The 25,436-nt window shown below is 38.9% G+C and overlaps 1 protein-coding gene across 2 annotated transcripts in view; it reads left to right on the top strand.

Annotated features, from left to right (window-relative positions):
• The window catches only part of CTNND2 (catenin delta 2), a gene marked incomplete at its 5' end in the record, with an annotated part of 935,921 nt that overhangs the window by 320,079 nt on the left and 590,406 nt on the right, over positions 1-25,436 (top strand). For both annotated transcript variants that reach the window (XM_082650874.1, XM_082650873.1), the window contains one exon: positions 22,024-22,136. In XM_082650874.1, the coding sequence (XP_082507000.1) occupies positions 22,024-22,136 (113 nt within the window). The remainder of the gene's footprint in view (positions 1-22,023; positions 22,137-25,436) is intronic.

Here is a 25,436-nt window from a genome sequence, read left to right as displayed (position 1 = left end):
GGTACACTCCAGTTGTAGGATTTTAAGAAAATGTGGACATACTGTGTACACAACTTTTTCTCCGTAGGAATAGTGACATTCTTCTTATCGTGCTCAGGTGCAAGGTGATGGCATTTATAAAGTATATGGTAACTTCCTTTTCCATCTGCACAGGAACATTTTACTGGATCAAGGTTCCCCTACTGTAATCTTGATTTATTTTGTGGCAGTGTATTATTCATCTTAGAACAGTGTGTATGTTCACAACTTTTGAAGATAGCATTCTAAAGGGGTTCAAAGTTAGAAGACGACTCTGCTCACTGAGGGATGAGCTGAAAGATGCCGAAAGATGTAGTTAAGTGACTATCTCCCTCCAATCCCTTCTATTTCTTTTCTTTCTTTGTTGTTGTTTTTGGCTTTTGGTTTGTTTGTTTACTTCCTTATGGGGGTAACATATTTGGAGTAAGAGCAATAGAGTGGGATCAGGTCTAGCTCTGGTGTTCACCTTATTTCATTTCATTTTCTTCTCGCTGGTATGTCCCCCAAAGGGCTCTGAGGCTCTCAATCTAGTCACTAAATCCCTCTGTACCTCAGTTTTTGTACCTGCAAAATTAAAAGCTTCAATTTTGTGATCCCTTCCAAATGAACAGGATTTTATTATCTCTCGTACAGGGGCCTCCCAGTGCTGAGTTGTCACCATTTAGCTGTGGAGCAGAGCAGATTGGCTGAGGCTGGTACCATACTCGGGTTTGCCTGCTCACAACTCTAAAGCCAGTACTCGAGAGGCAAGTGTTGGTTGGAAAGGAAAGGTTGCTTTATTCAGGAGGCCAGCAACCTGGGAGAAGGTGGATTCGCGTCCAAAAACCTATTCCAAAGATGCTCCTCAGTCATGAAGGTTCTTAAAAGGAAAAAGGAGAAGCTAGTCACAGTTAATCAGTTGGGGAGGGGTTCAGAGTCCTCTTCATTTTTCACTGTGTGCAGACCTGCTGACTCTGTGTAATCTTTCTTTAGATACCATCTTGTTCACACAGTTTGTTCAATTGGATTTTTGAAGGGGAAGCTGGGGGAAAGATCTAGTCGTCTGTTAATTACTTATTCTTCGTTTCTACTTCTTTAATCTAAGAAAAGAATCAACAGGTTAGGCAAGGTATTTTGTGATCAAAAGATTTGAAAGGTGTGCTTGGGCTGGAGGTTAGTTAAGCATGGGGCATGGGGGCACCTGGTGTAAAGGTTAGTTAAAGTTTAGCTTTGCTAAACTGATGAGACAAAGGGCCTCCTGAAAAGAGCTGCTTCCTTCAAAGAGCTGCTTACAAGGTCAAGTCTTACCTGGGCCCCTGGCCCAACCTGTGTGTGTCTCTCATCGAGGGGTCTGCAGCCTTTGTCAGTTTCACTCCTTGATTAGTAAAAGTCTTTTGGGCAAGAATATCCATTATGTGCTTATTTATTTATACATGATATATATATATATATACTACTGTATCAAAACTCCTATGTTAGAAAATATAAAAATCTCATTGAAAAAATAAGAAGAACAGTAATTCAAAATATAGCAAACCTTTGCTTTCCCAACTCCAATGGGTTGTCTGGTGCATCCCACTTTAGACACAGTTGCTGCCACATCTGAGCTGAACAGCTCAGCAGTGTTGGGAAATTAACAATCAAATTCAAAACCCAAGATATGAGAAATAGGTATACTTGTAAAGCTCAGCCATTTGTCCCTTTAAGACCCTCTGCCTTGACTATAACTAAATTTGATGAAGAAGATCATATAGCTGTGAATGATCATTCATCATTTGCAAATGAGTGCATAATAACCAACAGGCATTCTGCAGGTGAGGGGCCAGTAAGGCAGTGTGGACACCACAGTGTACTCCATCTAGGGACTAGAAAGCAATCCAAGGCTTATGCTGTGCTTTGTATGCTGATGGCATGTATTAAACATGTTTTTATATATCCCTTTGGATACACCATTTAGTAGATTGTTAAGAACTTGAAATAGAGCCTGCATTAGAGAAGCATTGAGCTATGTGTGTTCTATTCAAAACTATAATCAAAGAATGGAGCTAATGTCTTCAAAGCAGGCTTATAAAATTTGTAGATTATACAAGGCTAAGAAAATATGCATACATTTGATGCAAATGTGCATGCATTCGATTTCAAGAAGAACCTAAAATGCTGAAAAAATTTGAGATAAAAACAAGAAGTTGAAAATTTGGGATATATGTCCAGCCTTGTCTATAGCTTGAAAGGTATCAACTGCAGACGTACATCCTGTATGGAAACCTAACTTGGCAGCAGTTTAGGGAAAAAAGTACTAGAGGTTTAGTTGAATTCAAATTTCATATAAGGCAACTATTTGACAAGGTGAAGAAAACTAATGCAATCTTAGGTTACATCAACGGAAGTTCAATTTCAATGCTACAAGGCAAAGGATGCTTAGGTACTTGGCACTTTTCAGACTATATTTGGAATAGTGTGTGAAATGTTGGGTATTAAGAATTAAGGGTTGGGGGAATCTACACACTAGAGAGACAATACAGAAGTGGGTAGAGAATGATGAGACCTCTAAGTACGATGACGAGGCTTCTGAACTGCCCCTTTGTAAATCACAGAAGAGAAGGTGAGTTTTCAAATATTGGTTGGTCTGTCGTATTAGTGAAAAAGTCAGTGTGATGCTTTGGTGAATCAGAAGACAGAACTAGAACAGAAGTCAGAATCAGAATCAATTACTAGATTTTTACTACAAGGCATATTATGGTTTTGACAACCGGAGCTGTCCTTCCGTGGAATGGCATGCATCTAAGTTTGAGCTGCTGTCCATGGTAGCTTTTCAGCCAGCGACTGTTTGAGGGGCTGACTCATCAAGGATGGATGATGAGGTAAATGACCCTCTAGGTCCCATCCACTTATGAAATCCTGTGAGATGTTTAAGACATTGTATGTAGGTTGATTAGAACTAGATGTAGGCTGAGTGCATCTAGATTTTGACAAAAATCTAGAAAACTCATATTGATATTTGCAGCACCCATTTTTCTACATGCTAAGGTTTTTGGAGGTAGGAGGAAGGATATGAATCTTGAAAACACTGCCCAAGTGATTCAGGCACGCCCACTGTTTTTAAGAAAGAAGAAAAATAGGGAAGTTATACTTTTCATGTAAGTATTTATTCATTCTAGACATAAAACTCTATGAAAATACCTTAAACTATATATTAAGTGTCTGTTTCCTTAGCTTAGCAACCAGTTAACTTTGGGTAATCTATTGCACTGTTGCCTCATCTATAAAACAGAAATAATAATTATTATAGTAGTGATATTATTACTATTATTATTATAATTATTGTTATTATTTCCTGAATCCCTAAAGGATATTCACTCCACTATGGGAAGAGGAGGGGCACATTGCTTTATTAGGGAAAACAATGGCAATGGCCTAAATTAATTAAAATAGGAGGGTTCTTCATGCTGAGTTTAGTAGGATATGGTTTAAGTCATTTTGCTTAAAAAAGTATAAGTTTTATAGATAGGCACGTCTTGTTGACTAATTTATGACTAGACTATCGCTTTTCCCACTTGAATAGCAAGAGGAAATGGTTTGGGAGGAAATTGGCCTAATGTGTGCAGAACAGCTGCCAGAATCACGAGCAACTTGCTGCCCAGCTCTGTGGCCGGGGAGGCTGACGTTGATCAGCTCTACCCTCTCTAGCAGTTAAAAACTGCAGTTGATGGAAATTACAGTCCCTGGTTTCAGGGGACACGAGGATAATTTGGCTGTTCCTAAAAAGGCATAAACAAAATATTGGCTAAGCACAGACAGATGTTAAGGTTATACTCTGTACATGGATTCCTGTACTTGAATTCCCTTTAATAGCATGGAGCTTATGTTGTAAGATCTTGCAGCCCATTATAACGAAGTTGTTATGGGCTGCTAATTTGCTAGAAGCTGCTGTATCATGAGCTAGCCCAGCTACCTTGATGGGTCTTCTGGTAGTTAATATGGACTAAATGTGAATCTTTTCTTTTTTCCCCTGTGGTCTCTCATAATGAGATTAGCTTGTCTACAGTGTGACCAATTCAGTGTACCAGGAGCATCTGGTACACCCTTCTTTATGACTGAAAATAAGCCTGCAAACTTGGTAATGCGCATCCGTTAAGACACTTCCCCAAATTGGGGAGATGTGGAAGGATGACGACTAGGGAAGGGATTTATTGGTCACAGTTCATTTTGCTTCTCAACGGTGCTACAGTCATCAACACTGCATTCCTACAAGTTCTTGTTTGAATTTCAGGATGCAAATATGGATATATTCCTTGATATAGTCCACTTAATTCATTTCCAATAGAGAAATTTTGAAAAGGAAAAAAAAAAATAAAAGGAAAAGAAACTAAAACTTTCATAGCTTGAAGATAGGTTTAAATTCAGCCTTTGGAAGTTGATTAGAGAAAGGATCACAATGAGATGTAGCTACTCAAGCCATGAAGCTACTGTAGTAAAGAGGGTATTTTTTAAATCATCTGTGTAGTATGATAAGGAACGAAAAGTGGACTCAACTCCTGTTGTTCTATTTGTATTTAAACAAGTTAATATAAGAATGTTCATGTTTTGAATGTATTACTCCCTAAGCAATGGGGAAATATATTTCACAGATGAAACAAAAGAGTTGATATGCATATTACATACCTGGTCAAGAACAGGAAAGACCGCTGGGCTGGCTGTCACTGTGTTATTGTCTCTGCGACACCACTAACTGGGTAATCTTGAATTATTCACTTAACCTCTCTGATGGCCAGTTCCTTCCTCTTTACACAAATGGATTGTATTTCATATCCTAAATCATTCACTGGGTCATTTGAAGTCAAAATAATTAGAGTAACAGTACAGCCGTCGTTATACAAAGAGTGAAACCATTATACTATTATGTCAGGGTACAATTAACGTATACTAATAACTCCCTCTTACCTGATGTCAGCCGAGTACTAAACTCGAGTCTCTCAATCAACAGCATATGTAACAGTAGCAATTAAAAACCACTCTGGGGGCTTCCCTGGTGGCACAGTGGTTGAGAGTCCGCCTGCCAATGCAGGGGATGCGGGTTCATGCCCCGGTCTGGGAAGATCCCACGTGCCGCGGAGCGGCTGGGCCCGTGAGCCACGGCCGCTGAGCCTAGGTGTCTGGAGCCTGTTCTCCACAACGGGAGAGGCCACAGCAGTGAGAGGCCCGCGTACCACAAAACAAACAAACAAACAAAAAAAAACACTCTGGAGGCAATGAAGAACAGGAGTTCTGAAGGATACACACGAAAGTCACCAGAAAGAAATGTCAATAATATAAATGTAGCAGAAGAGAAATGAGACCATTTCTTTGGTTGTAAAAGCCGATAGCTGTCTGTGTCCACAACCCCAGAGGACTTGACTGTGTCCAGCTAATTATGAAAAAACTCTACAGTTGACAGGGACATTTCAGGACAGGCAAACTAACATCCTTGCAGTGCAATATCCTTATAATGTAGTACAGGATCTATGTTAACACTACTGACCTTCAGATGTGAAAAAAAAAAAGGTTAAATTTTATTAGGTATTTTCTTAACAAGGAAACAGATGAGCTCAATAAAATTTCAAGGGACTCTTTACTTGGAGTATGGAAATAGATGAGATATGGTACATCACAGTCAATGAATAAGGAAAATCAGGATCATTGTTGAATATAACCTTTTACTTCTGTCTAAACTTCCAAGCTAATTTGCCTAGTATTCAGTCTTGCTCTATATGCTTCAATCAAACTGAACTCCAATTATTCCCTGAAACACATAAGCGCACGTTCAGTATTTGCCTACTTCTGTGCCTTAATTCATGCTGTTCCATCTGTAATGCTTTTCCGCTACGCTTTCACGTGCTCAAATAGTAACCTCTCCCTGTCCATCTCAGGTGCCACCTTCTGCTTGTGCCATTGTCCTTGATTTCTTCATTCTCCCCACGCCCTTCCATCTTCCCCAAGTGGATGTTGTCTTTGAAATTCATTTAAATCTCTCATCACAATTTAGTATTTTACTTTGTACTCTAGCTGATGATGTACTTTCAAAGAATTGAGAAAGATTTCAACAATTTTGCTAGACGTAAATCAACAGGATCTGTATTAGAAAGGAGCACAATGAAACATTTAAGTCACGAAGCTACTTTAGTGTAAAGAGCGTATTTTTTTAAATCAACTGTGTAGAATGATAAGATATGAAAAATAAAATTAGACTCTGTTGTTCATCTGTATTAAACAAGTTAATATAAGCGTGTCCTTGTTTTTAACATTGTAATTAACACCATCTTGAATGATGCCCACCCGCATTGGTGAGAGTGGTCTTCTGTACTTAGTCTCCTGTTTCAAATGGCAAACTCTTCCAGAAACACTCTCAGAGATATACCAAGAAATAATGTTTTACCAGCTGTCTGGGCAGCCCTTAGCCCTGTCAAGTTGACACATAAAATTAACCATCACAGGATCCGTACATGAACTAATTTTGTACCCGTGCCTTTCCTATTTGTGTCATTCAGCACCTTGCAGAATTCTTTGCATGTAAATATCTGTTGCCCTGTTTTATTTTTTTTACTTATTCATTCCATCAATGTTTATTTGGCATCTACTGTTTAGCAGGTACTAGAGATTTGAAGGAAAAGGTAGTATTGTTCTTGCCTTGGAATCAATCATAAGAATAATCACTCTAAAATAATTGGAACTTGTGGTTTGCTACCAGGCAAGTAAGTGTTGATGGCTCAGTCCCCTCCTTAGGTTGCTGTTAGTGAGAAGTATTACTTTTGCATGTCATTTGTGTGCCAGAGGAACCTGAGAAATTAAGCAGCAAAATCACCAGATTACTGGAGACAAATTTTGATTTATAGGGATCTAATGAGAGAACTCTCTAGGAATTTTGAAGCCACTGAAGACACTGGACACATCTCCTAGTTCTGAAATAATGACAGGTGCTCAGTAAACTTCAGAGAGCTACCAGTAAATTTCATTAGAGAATTTTGTGCTAAGAAGATGGTAAATCATGGGAAAATTGATTATTCTGCCACACAAATGATATAGCATAAAAGTAACTGACAATGTCAGTTTTACAGTTGAGATTTTTTTTTAAATACAGATTTCACAATCTCTCAAGAGAACTTTGGAGGCTAGGTCACTAGAAAGCAAGTACTTCCTGATGCTTTTCTCAAAATCAAAGATGTGTTCTGGGCTTCCCTGGTGGCGCAGTGGTTGAGAGTCCGCCTGCCGATGTAGGGGACACGGGTTTGTGCCCCGGTCCGGGAGGATCCCGCATGCCGTGGAGCGGCTGGGCCCGTGAGCCATGGCCGCTGAGCCTGCGTGTCCGGAGCCTGTGCTCCGCAACGGGAGAGGCCACAACAGTGAGAGGCCCGTGTATCGCAAAAAAAAAAAAAAAAAAAAAAAAAAAGATGTGTTCTTTCTTGCTCCGAAAATTATGACATACACTTCCTGGTGGCCAAAGGAAGAATATGTTTGAACACGGGAGTAACTGCGTTGTAATTACCACAAAAATTGTTTGATTGTAATTAAACAGTAGTAAAGTTTGGAAGAAAATGTGATGACAGGATTAAGTTTCAGTTAATTATTTTAGATTACGTCTATAATTTCAAATTAATAACTATATTAACTTGCAAAAATCTGTCTTTGTGTAAACAAAAGAAAAATATGAATAGGGACAACCAGTCAGACTTGTTTAACACGTTCAAGTCCTCCAATTAATATATAGACTTAAGAGAGACATCATGACGCTTGTGGTCAGGAATATTTCCTTTACTGTTATAAAGCGCTCCGCCATTGGAGGATTAAATGTTAAGAACTATTAATTTTTATCTTTAGGAAATAAGGAGTCATTGAAAGGTTCTAGGTAGATGAATAATGGAATCACATTTGTTTATTTTTTTAAAGATGATGTTTGGTTGTATCATGGAGGAGAGATTGAAAGCAGGTATGAACGAGAGGCAGACACTCTAATTAGGATAATGAGTTTAGGTTTCTGGGCAAGATGCTGGTGGCCAGAACGAGAGTGGTGTCACTGGGGATAGTGGACAGATTAGAGAGTTATAATTCTGCTGTCAATTTCAGCTTGGGGTTTTCCCCTACAGAAGTAATTCTCTGGTACCTGCTGGGTGTCCTACAGTTCAACTCCATTCTGACACTATCTATCTGGAGATGCCAACATCAGATCCCATAGGCTAAAGGCTCAGTCCTACAAGATCCTCCCCTGACAGCCACCACCCTGACATACACTTAAGATGCCAATGGAAAGTCCAAGTTGGCACTTGTTCTTCTAACCAACTGACAACCTCCTTTGCAGGTTCAGTTAATTGGCTAGACTGGCTCACAGAACTCAGAGAAACATTTTACTTACTAGATTACTGTTTTTTTATAAAAGGATGTAATTCAGAAACAAATGGACGAGAGGTATAGGGCAGGGTATGGGGAAAGGGCCCAGAAATCTCTCAGAGCAGGCCACTCTCCACAAATCACCATGTGTTCACCAACCCAGAGGATCTCTGAACCACATCCTTTTGGGATTTTATGGAGGCCTCATTACATTGGCATGGTTGATTAAATCATTGGCCATTGGCACTTGAACTCAATCTCCAGCTCCCTCCCCCTTCCTGGAGGTCCAGGGGCTGGGACTGAAAGTTTCAACCTTTTAATTACCTTGTTGCTTCTCCTGGCAACCAGCCCCCATCCTTACCTGTGGTCCAAAAGTCACCTCATTAACATAACAAGACACCTTTGTCACACTCTTCTCACTTGGGAAATTCCAAGGGTTTCTGTGATAGAAATGGGGATGAAGACCAAAGGTATACTTCTTCTTATAAATCACAATATCACAGTGGTACTTAATGATTTGTTACGTATATTTGGAGAGGACAAAGTCCAGAATGATACACAAATTTGGGGATTAGGCAACTTGGGTAAATGAAGGTGCCATTTTCTGAAACAGGAAAACAAGGGAGTGATGGCAGGTTTATAGGCTGGCTGTGATTTCAGCTTTGGACAGAACCTCTGGGTTTTCCAGAATAGATGTCAGTGGACAGTGGGATATACACCATTACTGGTTATTGAAGCTGTGGAAATGGATGAGATTATTCAGAGGAAGTTTAAGAAAATAGAAATTTAAAAGAATTCCAGGGAGAACGGTTGCTTAAGAGAGAGACATTCACTGAGAATCAGGTCAGCCAGAGAGGTGGGAAGGAAAGCAGGGGAGGGGTGTATTGAAAACCATATGACGACTTTGCTCCAGGAAGGAAGGAGAGGCCAACGAATTAAATGCTAACTGTAGGTCAAGTAAAATACTGATGTGGTTTAGTTATGAGAGCATATATAATTATTCCACTGGTATGAATATTTAGCTATTTAAATTTCAACAAAGAGCAGTGAGTGAGAAAAGATAAATATTGGCCTTTTGTCACTCAAACATTTCTGTTCTGAATAGAATTTTTTTTTTAACATCTTTATGGGAGTATACTTGCTTGACAATGGTGTGTTAGTTTCTGCTTTATAACAAAGTGAATCAGCTATACATATACATATATCCACATATCTCCTCCCTCTTGCATCTCCCTCCCACCCTCCCTATTCCCACCCCTCTGGGTGGTCACAGAGCATAGAGCTGATCTCCCTGTGCTATGAGGCTGCTTCCCAGTAGCTATCTATTTTACATTTGGTAGTATATATATGTCCATGTGACTCTCTCACTTTGTCCCAGCTTACCCTTCCCCCTGCCCGTGTCCTCAAGTCCATTCTCTACATCTGCATCTTTATTCCTGTCCTGACCCTAGGTCCTTCTGAACCTTTTTTTTTTTTAGATTCCATATATATGTGTTAGCATACGGTATTTGTTTTTCTCTTTCTGACTTATTTCACTCTGTATGACAGACTCTAGGTCCATCCACCTCACTACAAATAACTCAATTTCATTTCTTTTTATGGCTGAGTAATATTCCATTGTATATATGTACCACATCTTCTTTATCCATTCGTCTGTCGATGGACACTTAGTTTGTTTCCATGTCCTGGCTATTGTAAATACAGCTGCAGTGAACATTGTAGTACATGACTCTTTTCGAATTATGGTTTTCTCAGGGTATATGCCCAGTAGTGGGATTGCTGGGTCGTATGGTAGTTCTATGTTTAGTTTTTTAAGGAACCTCCATACTGTTCTCCATAGTGGCTGTACCAATTCACATTCCCACCAGCAGTGCAAGAGGGCTCCCTTTTCTCCACACCCTCTCCAGCATTTATTGTTTGTAGATATTTTGATGATGGCCATTCTGACTGGTATGAGGTGATACCTCATTGTAGTTTTGATTTGCATTTCTCTAGTGATTAAAGATGATGAGCATTCTTTCATGTGTTTGTTGGCAGTCTGTATATCTTCTTTGGAGAAATGTCTGTTTAGGTCTTCTGCCCATTTTTGGATTGAGTTGTTTGTTTTTTTGATATTGAGCTGCATGAGCTGCTTGTATATTTTGGAGATTAATCCTTTGTCAGTTTCTTCATTTGCAAATATTTTCTCCCATTCTGAGGGATGTCTTTTCGTCTTGTTTATGGTTTCCTTTGCTGTGCAAAAGCTTTTAAGTTTCATTAGGTGCCATTTGTTTATTTTTTGAATAGAATTATTCTTACAGTTCTTATCCCATAATTCAAGTTAGTTATACAGAAGTCATATAATGAAAGAGAAAGAGAGAGAGAGAAATTCATGGAAAAGATTATAGAAATTTTGCATTGGAAGTGCCACAAAAGTAATTTAACTTCAACTTCTACATTTTATCAGATGCATTAGTAAGTTTGTTCTATGCATACACACTATTGCACAGTTTCTTATATTGACCCAATATAATATATTTGTATCATACATTAAATCATCCATCCATCATCCATCCATCCATCAATCCATCCATCCATCTATCCATCCATTTACTGAATGCACTCTATGCTTGATGAGAAGAAGGTGATATTCAAAGGCATGGTCTCTGCCAACAAGACATGTATGTTCTAAGAAAGAAGACGAGTATGTAGTTAAGTGAATTCGATACAGCTGTTGGTGCTGTGAATGTCATGGTCATTTGTTGTCTTGTGTAAGGAGTGAGGGGCAGGTCATGAATGTACTTGTATAGAACAGATGGAATTAAATGAGTCGATGCTGAGATTGGCACCATAAAAATTGAAGGCAAAGGCATTTTCCCTAGACTTAGAATCAAGCAAAGAGTGGGGAAGAGGAAGTGGATATTCAGAGCAATGGGTACAAAGTGAGACCGTTCAGAGTTAATTTGAGGGACTGCAAGTCATGGTTCTTGGCTGAGCCTGGGGTCTGGTACTTCTTCTTTCACCCTTTAAATATTGGAAGGCTGGTTTCTCCATTACGGGCTAAATATAGACAAGGACACTGAAGTATAACCCCTCAGCATCCTCATTGCCTTCATGGGGTATATCTGAGTTTGGCAGTGGCCCTCTTAAAAGTCAAGGGCCTTTATTAGAAGAAAATATTTCAGTGGTGGTGTGGACTTAAATGGTACAGTGAGCATAATTCTTCCTATGATTGGACATAGTAATTCCAATATTTTATATCTAGAAAGGGAAGAAAAACTAAGATGAGTGAGCTGTAGTCATTCCTCATTAAGGAGAGTTGTGTTATTATGTTGGCTGTGTTGTTCCTAGTTCTATAGCTTCCATTAAAACAATGCGAACAAATACTCAAGAGCTTTGAGGCAGTGGGGTTCTGAACAGTTAATTTGAGATAGACTTCTAGTCCGAGTGCCAGCTAATCTTTGGGGAAGCTAGTTAACATCCTTAAATTTGCAATGTCTTAGAAAATAAAATGCCTCCCTTTTTGGGTCAATGTGAGGAATAAATAAGTTAATGCATGTAAAGCATTTAGTTGAGCATGATACGCGATAAGTAAATACGTAAAATATTGATTGCGATTATTGTGGGCTGTGTCGTAAATAAAAGTTATTCCCAAGTAGTTAAGGGCATAAAAATCACTAGTAGAAAATTTTCAAGATGTACATTAGGGCCCCATTACCAAGAAAATTTTATTTTGTGGCTCTGAGTTACGCACCAGGCGTTAAAAAACAGTTCCAGAGATTATCATGATGTAGGTAAAGGGTCACCCTTATAGTAGCATCACTAAACTTTGTATGCAACCTAGTGGATTCTTACATGATCTAAAACGCCCAAGAAATGTGGCCTCCTTTATTTTGTGGAGCCCTGCCTTTTAGTGGAATTAAGTAAATTTTGATAAACAAGCTTTATTTGGATATCAAGGCATTGGCTAGAACAAAGCAGATGGAATCTTACAGATTGAAGGAGTTGGTCAGAAAGAGGTATTTGTTATATTTTATTTTATTGAAACTGTTCTGGAAAGGTGCGTTATGATTCCGCTTTGGGGCGCTGATTCCTGTCATCCGCTGTCTTGCTAGGTGACCCAGGATGACAGCGTGATTGTTTAAAACATTAATCTGTCAGTTTTGGTAACTTTCACGGACAGCTCTTTGCCATAGTTTTTGACTCATCGATGAGGTTTACATAGTTTTACAGTTGACATTGATTTGTTCCATTCCATCTCGACCTCTGGGCTTGTTCTTTCCAAACTTGTTGGATGCTTTGCTGTAAGCCTGCTATTATTACCCTGTCATCTGTGCCACCTTCCCTTCAGATTTGGCTTCAGAACATGTCTCCATGGGATGAAATTAACGTTGCCCAGAATTTGTGGCTATGGAGTCCACTCGTTCATATGAAAGGAGAATTAAAAGTGATGTGAGAATAAAGGTCTCCCAGGATCACTTGATAATACAAATCCTTGATGGGTGCAGAGATGAGGGAATCAGGGGGCAAGAACTCATCTACACAGTGGAAAACTAGTCTTTCATCTTTCCTGCAGAGATTCAAGCCAGAGGACAGAGAACAATTCCTAGACCCTGATTCTCTCCCAGGTGGAAAAACATCTGAGGACAACATTTATACGATGATAATGACTATAATTCACTCTCTAATAAAATACTTCAAAACATTTGAACAGTCATTTTGCTCCACTGTTGCAAGCAGAGTCACTAAGTCAAGATTCCCTAAAATCATTGCATCTTAGAGCCTGAAAAGAACTAGCAATGATCTTCCACTTCTCTCCTTTGACATAAAATTAAAGTGATTGTGTTGATATTGGTGCTTCTAAAAACTAGATCTGATCTGCAGAAAAGATGGCAAGACATGGGGGGGACTGAAATAGAGAGGATGTAGTGAGCGTCTGGGCGAAATAGACAATGTGCTGAGTCTCCAGCAAGAGGCAGGGAGATATTAGGCAACGGGCAGCCTTAGACGGGAGGATGGAAGAGGTCAGGGGAAAGCAGAGTTATCTGTTGGGTGAAGGGCTCATTGGACAGGCCAAGGGACCATCGAATGAAGCCAGCAGCAGGCACAGAAATGGAATATAGAGAAAGGGCCTCAGTCCCCAAGAAGGTTGATTCCTTAACAAGACGCTCCTATAAAGGCCCCAGGCCTAGAGCATGATTGCTATCTTTATTACCGACCCAGGGATTTACTCAAAATTAAAACGAGGTATGGACCAAATGGAAGAAATAAAGGACACAGTAGGAAAGTTGACTGAGTCTTTCAATTTTCCTCACAGGACTAGCACCTTGAACAAGACCAGTACCTTCTGTGGCTCATTAATAGGTTTTCCTTCCTCATCTAACTTGATTCAGCACGAGGGGCAAGTTTTCTTGAGGGCTCATTGAGGAGAACCCTGGGGCCTCCACTGTGGAGGTTGAACCCGACAGAGCCCATGCCCCTTTCTGCCCTCCGCCCTCTTGCCCGCCACCATTCCGTTAGCAAACAAGAGGAGGACTTTTGGGCTTCCTTGGTGTCGCAGTGGTTGAGAGTCCGCCGGCCGATGCAGGGAACGCAGGTTCGTGCCCCGGTCCGGGAAGATCCCACATGCTGCGGAGCGGCTGGGCCCTTGAGCCATGGCCGCTGAGCCTGCGTGTCCGGAGCCTGTGCTCCGCATCGGGAGAGGCCACAACAGTGAGAGGCCCGCGTACCGCAAAAAACAAACAAACAAACAAAAAACAAATAAAAAACCTCCTTTACTGTAGGATGCCCTCTCTAATCCACCCACTTCTTTTTTCTTTTTAATTGGCACACAGTTGATTTACAATGTTGTATTAGTTTCAGGTGTACAACAAAGTGATTCAATTGCATATATATATATATATATATATATATATATATATATATATAGGTTCTTTTTCAGATTTTTTTCCATTATAGGTTATTACAAGATATTGAATATAGTTCCCTGTGCTATACAGTATGACCTTATTACATAGTAACGGGTATCTGCTAATCTCAAACTCCTAATTTATCCCTCCCACCACTTCCTCTTTGATAACCATAAGTTTGATTTCTATGTCTGTGAGTCTGTTGCTGTTTTGTAAATAAGTTCATTTGTGTCATTTTTTAGATGCCACATATAAGTGATAACATATAGTATTTGTCTTTCTCTGTCCGACTTCCCTCTAGGTCCATCCGTGTTTCTGCAGATGGCATTATATCATTCTTTTTTGTGGCTGAGTAGTATTACATTGTACCACATCTTTATCCATTCATCTGTCGACGGACATTTATGATGCTTCCATGTCTTGACTATTGTAAATAGTGCTGCTATGATTCACCCACTAGTCTTAATTCCCATGAAATCCCATTCTCTAGACAGTTTCTAAGTCCACATTTTGGGGGTATTTTTTTAACAATTTTATTTAGTATAATTGATATACAACCTCCACCCCTCACCCCGCCGCCTATATTTAATGTATACAGTTTGATGAGTTTGGACATATACATACACCCAGGATACCATCACCACAATCAAGGAAATAAATATGTAAACATACCCATCACCTCCAAATGTTTCCTTGTGTCCCTTTCCTTTTTTTTTGAGGGGGGTGCTATAGAAACACTAAAAATGAGGTATACTCTCTTGACAAAATTTTAAGTTAACAATTTTAACACTGTTGTTAAATATAGGAGATCTCAAGACTTATTCATCTTGTATAACTTAAACTTTATACCCTTGAACAGCAACTCCCCATTCACCTCACTCCCTAGCCCCTGGCAACCACCATTCTATTTTCTGCTTCTGTTGTAAGTTGGACTCTTTTAGATACCTATGTAAGTGGAATCATAAAATTTTTGTCTTTCTGTAACTGACTTATTTCACTTAGCGTGTCTTCCAGGTCCATCCATGTTGTCGCAAATAGTACAATTTTCTTCTTTTCAAAGGCTGAATAATGTTGCATTATATGTATATACCGCATTTTCCTTATCTATTTGTCTGTTGGACATTTAAGTTGTTACATATCTTGGCTGCTGTGAATAATGCTGTGGTGAACATGGGGGTGCAGGTATCTCCTTTAGATCCTTATTTCACTTCTTTTGGATATATATACCCAGGAGTGGGATTGCCAGATCATATGGTAGTTCTGTTCCTAATTTTTTAAAAAAATAAATTTCTTTGTTTATTTATTTATTTTTTGCTGTGTTGGGTCTTCATTGCTGCACGTGGGCTTTCTCTAGTTGTGGCGAGCAGCGGGTACTCTGTTGCGGTGCGCGGGCTTCTCATGGCAGTGTCTTCTCTTGTTGTGGAGCATGGGCTCTAGGTAGTTTTGGCTCACGGGCTCTAGAGCGCAGGCTCAGTAGTTGTGGTGCACGGGCTTAGTTGCTCTGCGGCAAGTGGGATCTTCCCGGACCAGGGCTCGAACCCATGTCCCCTGCATTGGAAGGCAGATTCTTAACCACTGCACCACCAGGGAAGCCCCTGTTTCTAATTTTTTAAGAAACCTCCATACTGTTTTACATAGTGCCTGCACCATTTTACATTTCCATCAACACTGTACAATTTCTCCACATCCTCAGTAACACTTGTTATCCTTTGTTCTTTTGATATATCCATCCTAATAGTTATTAGATGATATCATATTGTGGTTATGATTTGTATTTCCTTGATAATTAGTGATGTTCAGTGCCTTTTTTATATACCTGTTGACCATTTGCATTGAATCTTCTTTGGAGAAATGTCTAGTCACGTACTTAATGCATTTTTTAATTGGTTTGTTTTTGTTTTGTTTTTTTACTATTGAGTTGTATGAATTCCTTATCTATTTTAGAAATTAACCCCTTTAAATATTTTCTTCCATTCCATAGTTGGCCTTTTCACTCTGTTGGCTGTTTCCTTTGCTGACAGAAAAGGAAGCTTTTTAGTTTGATGTAGTCCTACTTGTCTGTTTTTGCTTTTGTTTCCTGTGTTTTTGGTGTCATATCATGTTTTATATAGCCTGATTTATATCACCACTTCTCCACTGAAAGTGCCCAGGAGAAGCCATATTAGCGGTCTTGTGCCTTACGCCTATTCTTGTATTTATTTTGCTGACTTCTCTTGTTCCTTGTCCCTCCAAATCCAGATAACCTGCAAAGATCTTTCTTCACCCTTCTTCTCATCTCTCTTTATAGTTTCACCTTCACTGAATTAATTTAATAGCACATATTCACTTACAACCAGTATTATAAAGTTCACTAAATATATCTACATTTATTTTTCCCATTAATTTCTTGGGTACCCACCAGCCCTTATTAGCAACATCCCTCTCTTGAATGCTCTCTCATCTTAAAGTCTCTAAGATACCCAAGAATTATTCAGTCCTGAGAGGTCTGTTCTCCCTCCAGATATCAAACTGAGTTAGAACTGGGGAAGGTCATCTTCCCACCCACATCACAGCATAAGTATCTCCCAATGGAATAGAAGCTCATTCACTGTTGTAATGTTGCCCTGGAGGATACTACAGATGCTTTTACGCCACAGGAGTGATCCAAGTTTGAGAACCTCAGTTGCAGCTCAGCTAGTTCCCAATTCTAAGGTCAGTTTTCAATTCCAAGTGTAAAACCATACAGGACTAGCTTAGGTCCTGACAGTTCCCATCCCCAACCATGTGCTGTGGCCAAAACAGCCCTTCCTATAAGTCTTAGGCCCTTGGGTTGGGGTAAGGTAGAAAATGGATGTAAAATAAGTGACAATGCAGTAAGGCATTTTGGAACCCAATCTCTAGAGTTCATACTAATAAAAACTATTTAAATAATGAGTAAATATGAATGTTAATGAACTTCATAGTTGACACTGACATCTCATGTCTCTACAGTAATGGACTGCTGTGGTCTCTGAAACAAAATAATTGACAGTATTGAGAATATTTAGTTCATTCAATATTAATTCGTTCATTCAACATTTCCCTTCTCTATGTCCAGATCTCCTAAGACATCATCTTTGATCTCATTCTCTTTCCTACTTTTGAAGGAAGAATTTCTTTCCTGACCAAGGCTAATCCTTTCATCCCATTACCTTAACATTTTTGTAAAGTAAGGAAAAAAACAGAACCTAAGAAATAGCAGGTTTATGATGTTTATATAAGGCAATGCATGTGAAGCACTTAGTATCGGTATATTTATTTAAAAGATATTTATTGAGCACCTACTATGTGCCAGGACTGTCCTAGATACCAGATACAGTGGCAACTCAGCAGGAAAAGTTTCCTCCTTATATGCTGTCCTAGTAATTATGCACTCAATAGTAAGTGATCAATAAATACTTTTGCCTCCAATTTTTTTATTATGTTTTGTGTTACTTTATTAATAAAATATAGGATTTTAGGTGCAGAAGAGAAACTTCCTTGCTCCTGGAAGACCTTGACATTTGCTGTGTACTCCTTAGAGAAACACAGAGGGAAAATTCACTTAATTACTTGCTTGTTTCATATATGCCATGACAAAGTAAACATTTATTGAATGGACATTTTAAAAGGCAAAACATTGATTCAGTTTCCTTAATAAAGAAAATTCCAATTCAATTAAAAAGTCATCATGCAAACTAAAGATACAAGTAACCCAAAAAGAGCTTCTATTTTTAATACTGAAATAGTGAACAAAATTAAACGGGTAAAAACTTCAGTACTTAGCTGTTTAGTAGTACATTTAGTATGAATTTTTAAATACAGTGGAAAATAAACATTTACAAATCAAGCATGGGGGAAAAATAGTTAATTCTTAATCTTTCACCTTTCAGCTAAGAAAGTAACAGTGACCCAGAAGTAATACCTTCCCACCTGAAACAACAACAACAAAAACAAAAACACCAGTTTTCAAAACACTACACTTTAGGCAATGAAGGACAGTGATTTTTTTTTTAATTTTTATTGAAGTAGAGTTGACATATATATATATATTTTCAGATTCTTTTTCCTTTTAGGTTATTAAAAAATATTGAATATAGTTCCCTGTGCTGTACAGTAGGCCCTTGTTGGTTATCTATTTTATATATAGCACTGTGTGTGATTATGAGTGTGTGTGTGTGTGTGTGTGTGTGTGTGTGTGTGTGTGTGAAAGAACCATAAAGCTCTGTAAGACAACTTTTATTTCTCAAAAATGCATTGTGTGGGGCTTCCCTGGTGGCGCAGTGGTTGAGAGTCCGCCTGCCGATGCAGGGGACACGGGTTAGTGCCCTGGTCCGGGAAGATCCCACATGCCACAGAGCGGCTGGGCCCGTGAGCCATGGCCGCTGAGCCTGCGTGTCCGGAGCCTGTGCTCCGCAACGGGAGAGGCCACAACAGTGAGAGCCCCGCGTACCGCATTGTGTGTATGTTACAAAAACATATATATATATATATATATATATATATATATATATATACACACACACACACATAGGTTATATATATAGATCATATACATATATATATATATATATATAACTGAGTCACTTTGCTGTACACCTGAAGCTAACACAACATTGTAAATCAACTATACTTCAATTAAAAATAAAACTGAAAAAAAAGATTCTTTAAATACATAAAGCAAATGAGGTGAGCCCTACAATTGCCCCAGCTTACTGCCTTGAGAGAGTTTCCCCACAACAGTGGAGAAAAGGAAGGGGGACCCAGGCAGAGCCCAGAGGACTCCCTGAGTTGGGGAGAAAGTACTGAGAACCCAGAGAGGTAAAGGTGCCTGAAATTTGCAGGGCAAAATAGAAGAAAGGTGATTGCTGCTCAGAAAGAGAACCCTTGAGATCTGCAGAGGGTCCCCTTGGACTATTCAGCAGAGAACTGAGCAGCACATGTATGTAAGGAAACCAGCAGGGGGCAGGGAAAGAACTACCTGGAAGGATGGGAGGAACTAGTACCTGGTGTTCACACCAGAACCCAGAATATGTGCTTACACCCTCCAGCCAAGCTGGGAAACCAGCTGGGAACCTGATGCAGATGCTAGAATTAGCAAATCAGGACACTGAAACAGTTTTTAATATGTGTATTCCATATGTTTAGAAAGTTAAATAGAGACATGGAGGATTTTTTTAAAAAGACCCAAATGAAACTTCTAGACATGTTTGATTCATCAGTGTTTGAGATTAAAAATACACTCCATGGGACTGATGGTGGATTAGCCACTGCAGAAGAAAAGACTGGTTAACTTGAAGACACCAATAGGAATTAAACAAAATGAAATACAAAGAAAGAAAAAAAGACTTTTAAAAGTGGAAAAAGGAATCCATGACCTGTGAGACAATTCCAAGTGGCCTAATGTACACTTAATTGTAGTCACCAAAGGAGAGAAGATAGCGGGAAAGAAAAAAAAAAATTTTGAAGAATTAATGGCTGAAAAATTTCCAGATTTGATGAAAACTATAAAGTCACAGATCCAAGAAACCCACTGAACCCCAAGCATAAGAAACCTGAAGAAAACTACACCCAGAGAACTTTAAAATCAAGTTGTTCAGCACTGATGATAAAGAGAAAATCTTAAAAGGAGGCAGAGAAAAAAGATACAATATATTCAAAGACATGAAGACAAGGAATATCATAGTTTTGTTTGGTTAGAAACAGTAAATGCAAGAGAGAACAGTGGAGCAAAAATGTCTTTCAAAAATGAGGGCAAAATGAGAACTTTACTAGGCATATACATCTGAAAGAATTCATTACTGAAGGAGCCATATTACAAGAAATATTAAAAGAAGCCTTTCAGACAGAAAGGAAGTGATGTCAGATGGAATTAAATAGCTGCACACAGATGAAGAGCACTGAGTATTGTGACTATAAGTTTGGAAGGCAGATTTCATGAAGAAAATGTCTACTAACACCCCCCTCCCATAAAACTAATGTGAAGAAAACATTTAGTGAGGCCACAGCCTTCAGCAAGCACACCCAAGGGTAGTGTCTGTCCTAGCAGAAGCCCAAAAAGTTTTGTAAATCCTGACTCAGATTGTCTTGCCATATTGGACTGCTTGTAACTTATGCAAAAATGCAGCAAATTAAAGTGCTTTAGATAATACGAATAATGAATTTCTGTTTACCTATGAGGAGCTCTGTATAATCTTTGTGTTAATGTTTTTAAGGTGTTATCAATTCAAAAGTATGAGTTTGTTTACTGTTATACAGACACATTTAAGATAAAATATACAGACATACCTCGTTTTATTGCACTTCACAGATATTGCATTTTTTAAAAAATAATTAATTAATTTTGGGGGGCTGCATTGGGTCTTCGTTGCCTGCATGCAGGCTTTCTCGTTGCGGCAAGCGGGGGCTACTCTTCATTGTGGTGCACGGGCTTCTCACTTCAGTGGCTTCTCTTGTTGCGGCGCATGGGCTCTAGGCACGTGGGTTTCAGTAGTTGTGGCATGTGGGCTCAGTAGTTGTGGCTCATGGGCTCTGGAGTGCAGGCTCAGTAGTTGTGGCACACGTGCTTAGTTGTTCTGTGGCATGTGGGATCTTCCCGGACCGGGGCACGAACCCGTGTCCCCTGCATCAGCAGGTGGACTCTCAACCACTGCGCCACCAGGGAAGCCCCCAGACCCTACTTTTTAAAGGTCTCACCCTAGGGCATCCCAGGGTAGCAAATAAAATAAACTCATCTTTTCTGGGAAGACAAATCCCTGTAATGCTGGGAGTTTTAGTTCTCCCAAGTTAACCCCTACCCTCTTTTTCAGTATTTTTCCACATTCTTAGAAGGTTTCCCATCCTTAAAATACAACTGTGCCAATAATTTATTTTTTAAAAGAAGTTATTTGTGACATTATGAAAACTTTTTCAGAATTTTTTAGTTAAAATACATAATTTACTATAATTATGTTTATAAAAACTTAAGTGTATGGAAAAATAAAACATAAAGCTTACAATATGGTATAAGAGTCCTGTAGCTGGAACAGCTGAAATCCTTGCCATACTCAATGAATCATTTTTCATTAAAGTTAATCTTTTAACAGTGGGTGTCAGGCAGATTTTTAGAAGCATTCTTCCTTGGTTCAGCTGGCTGTTTTTTAAGGTGATGTATCAAATATCACAAAGGTAATTCACCGTGTAATTAGACTCTGTAATTAGAATCAGCGTCCTTGTCCTTCTGCTGGAATATAAAGAAGGAAAAGTGTAGGTTTAAGGCATTATTTTCTTCAATCTGCAATAGGTAAGTAATATGAAGATGCAATTAGTATATAGAAGCACCTAGATGGCCAGTAGGGACTAAACATGATACTCCAAATCATATAACAAATAAATTGTTTATTTATTGTTTCACTTTTGGTTACAGGGGTATTAATATCTGTTGGGTACAGGACATTTGCCAAACATAGCACAGGCTTATTTTTCATGGTCAGTGTCTCATTTAATCTTCAACTCAACCTAATGAAGTAAGTATTGTAAACCCATTTTACAGATGACGAAACTGATCCTTAGAAAGACTATAGCTTATTCAAGGCCCTGCAGCTGATGGGTCCCAGGACTGTGATATGAATTCAAGTCTGTTTGAAATCCTCATCCTTCTTCGGGTCCACATCAGCAACCTCTGCTTCTCAAATTTAACATCTTGAGAAATCCTAATCTTCCCTTTGACCATACTGTCTTTTTGGTCTGATTTCCAGTTTCCGTATAGCTGATAGCATTAATCTTTTTGATGGTTTTATTTCAGGAATTACAGTTTGAAAGGCTGACCCGAGAGCTAGAGGCAGAACGCCAGATCGTCGCCAGCCAACTGGAGCGATGCAAGCTTGGATCCGAGACCGGCAGCATGAGCAGTGTCAGGTACTGTGCGCACTGCTCCTCAGGGCTGGGCTTTGAGCTGCCAGTGGAAGGAAATTGTGGTGTTTCTCTTCTCCTTGCAAACCTGGTGGTCGATTAGAACATTCAGTCAGATAGATGTTGGAAAGGAATTGTAACCAACCCAATTTAAGATGTTCAAAAGGTGTCTGATCTGATTTGTACTTGAAACTCTTCATAAAATGAATGCCTGCCCTGAATGCAAATTATGCATCATTTTACACAAAAAGGAGGCTTTGTGTTTAGTCAACTTACTGGAAATGAGGAGATGCCATGTCACAGTCTCTCAGCTTGGTTCTTTTTTCTAAATGATCCAGAGTTGCAGGTTCTGGAAATGAAGGCGAGAAGGTTTTGGTGTAACTTGTATTGTTTGCTAATATACAATGCTAAATTATCCTGTGTGTGAAAGCATTCAAATCCATAGATAGAATGGATTGCTTATTCAGTTAGGGGTTGGTTTGAGATTATGAAATATTTAAAAACAAACTTAGTCGCTTGACCACAAAATAAATTATCTGCCTAAGGACCATGTGTTCATATTTAAAAATAGAAGTGTGTGTGTGTGAGTGTGGCGTGTGAGTGTGTGTGTGAAAGAAACATAAATAAACCTCCGTAAGATGACTTTATTTTTCAAAAATGCATCGTACTTTCCTGTCATCTTGTTCTGTATTGTGGTTTTGGCATGCTACATTTTTAGGGAGGTATATTTGTTAAGGAAACAACAGTTGCTATGGCAAATAAACTCCAGCATTCTAGCGACTTAACACAATAGCGGTTTGTTTCTTACTCATGCAACAGATAGAGGTGGTGGATGCTGGTCAGGGGGCTGCTTCCCTTCCACGCAGTAATTAAGGACCCGGCTTCTCTCTTGAGAGCCCTGCCATCCCCTACGGCCTCTTGGTCAATTGCATTGTCAATTGCATCACTGCAACCACAGTCCATTGGTGAGAACCAGTCACATGCCCTCTCATAGATGGAAATGGGGCAGGGATTCCTAGTCTTGGCGTCTGTAGCCACTCTTCCTAAGAGGCAGGAACGTGAGTTTGAGGGTCTCTTAACCAACTACTGCCACAAAAGAACTAAAACATGCTTGAATCCATTGCTCTTAAAATATTCTATCATTGTAAGATTAATTTGTAGTTGGAATGTTTCCTATTGGAGCTACCTGCCATTAATCTTTTAACATTGTTCTTTGCTTTGTCCAACAGTGATAACCTTTAAATGGAAATCATTGCACCTCTTGTTAGACTAAGTTGCTTTGAAATATAATTTTCAATAGTAAAGCCTTAATTGCGGTATGTTAAAGCCCATCTGCTTTGGCACGCAAGCACCTAGGCTATACTAGCTACAAATAGATACATTGTAATCTCTTAAACTCATCACAGACTTGTCCGAACATCCATATTGACTAAAGTAGGTTGGACGAGAAAAAGGAGAAGTGAATTGTGTCCACTTGAAATTGTTTTCAGAAGGGTGACTGGTTGAAGTTAGTGAGACTAAAGTATGGGGAAAAATAATATTTATAAGTGTGTATTTGATTTAGTACATGTGGTTGTACATATTTGAAGAGCTCTTTTTTAATGGTGAACATTGCCTGAGAAGTAAGTCTGTCAGATTTTTTTAGGTCTGTAAACACTGGTTGAGTTGACATCTACATCATTTGCTTTGAAACCCATTGTTTCACCATTGGTCAGATTACCTTTTCAATTTGTATTCCTAATCTTTCTGTGTGATAACTTTGCATACTCTTCATCTCCATCTTGTATTTTGTTTCACCCCCCTCCAGCCCTTGGTAGCAGCAGGCCTGGGGGACCATGTTGTATCCTGTGTCTCAATTCCCAACTTCTGATTGGATCAAAAATGGATATCTGACCCAAGGGTGATTAATCCAGTAACTGGCCTGCAAGAAATTAGTCTTGTGCTCTTGAGAATGTGAACTAAGTGACCCCAAATCTGTGACATCTAATGGTTTGTGCTAGGAGATGGTGGCCATGAGGATTGGGTGCTGGTGGAAGAATCTGTGGTGACATAGAGTAGTCCAACAGAGACTCTGTGGTTCCTGAAAGTCAGAGACCAGTTTAGTTCCCATTAGGACTGGCTGCATTTAGATGTTGCATCTATTAGATTACCTTTTAAATTCTTAAAAACTTTCCTCCTCCCTCATTTGATTTGATTGAGTTGATATCTTTTCTTAGGTCTAATGTTTCATGAATAGAACACATCAGTGAACTGCCAAAGTAGGCAGAAAAATTATCCCATGACAGCTTGTGATTATTTATACTGTCTCTTGTATTCCCAGATCACAGCCCATGATACATAATCAATAATTCTGTATTAAATATATATTAAATAATAGTGCTGAGTGCAGATGACTCTGCCTAATTATTTCCCCTTGCCGTATAGCTATATATATGTCTTCATCAAGCTTGATTATTTTTGTATTTTGGAAATGTCTAATGTATGAATCTGCATTTGAATAATACAAGAAATTTACTGATATTTCATTGGAGAAAATCCAATACATAACTTCCACTGTTTTTTTTTTTTTTTTTTTTTTTTTTTTTCTGTCACAACCTAGTTGTTTGCTCAGCTTCAGAAATGCACCTTTGGAAATTCAAGTCTTTATTAAGGGTGATAGACTAACCTAGTTAGCACATCAAAGGGGATGTTTAAAAATAAACAAAATAGAATGTAAACAATTTTTGAAAAAGGAGAGCAGGTAAAGAAGTCTGTGATGGTTTAGATTTGTTTTATCTTCTTAGGGATACTAGGGAGGAGTAAGAGGGTTTGTTAGAGGGAATGAAACAGAATCAAATATTTTTCAGATTTTTATATAAGTGGTAAAAATGACTGATAAATACAGTTTGGTTTTCCTCTGCCTGTACTGGTGTTAGGAAATTGCTCCATCTGATTCCTAAGACCTTTCCTGGTAGTTACACTGACAATTTAAATGTAATGAAAAGACATTATTAGTATGCATTAATAACAGCCAACTTTGCAATAGTCAATCAAATCATAAATGAGAATGCCGAGAATTTGGAGAGGGGAGAATCTGGAGATAGCTATTGTTACAGCACAAAGCAACTTCTGCATCCTCATATCTAGGGTACAAGTAGCTGCAAATAAGAACACTGTGATCTCTTAAACTCTTCTCAGACTTTTCTAAGCAAATTCATATCATAGCTTCCAGAAATCAGATCAATTAGTGGTTGTTGAAGTGTTATCAGTCTTCTAGAATAGAATTATTGTTGCTTCTTACTGTAGCTACAGTTCCACTATGTCCCT

The sequence above is a fragment of the Grampus griseus genome, assembly GCF_964374135.1.
Source record: "Grampus griseus genome assembly, chromosome: 3".
NCBI classification, from domain to species: Eukaryota; Metazoa; Chordata; class Mammalia; order Artiodactyla; family Delphinidae; genus Grampus; species Grampus griseus.
The sequence above is the reverse complement of the archived record's forward strand: the minus strand, read 5'-3'. Positions and strand labels throughout refer to the sequence as shown.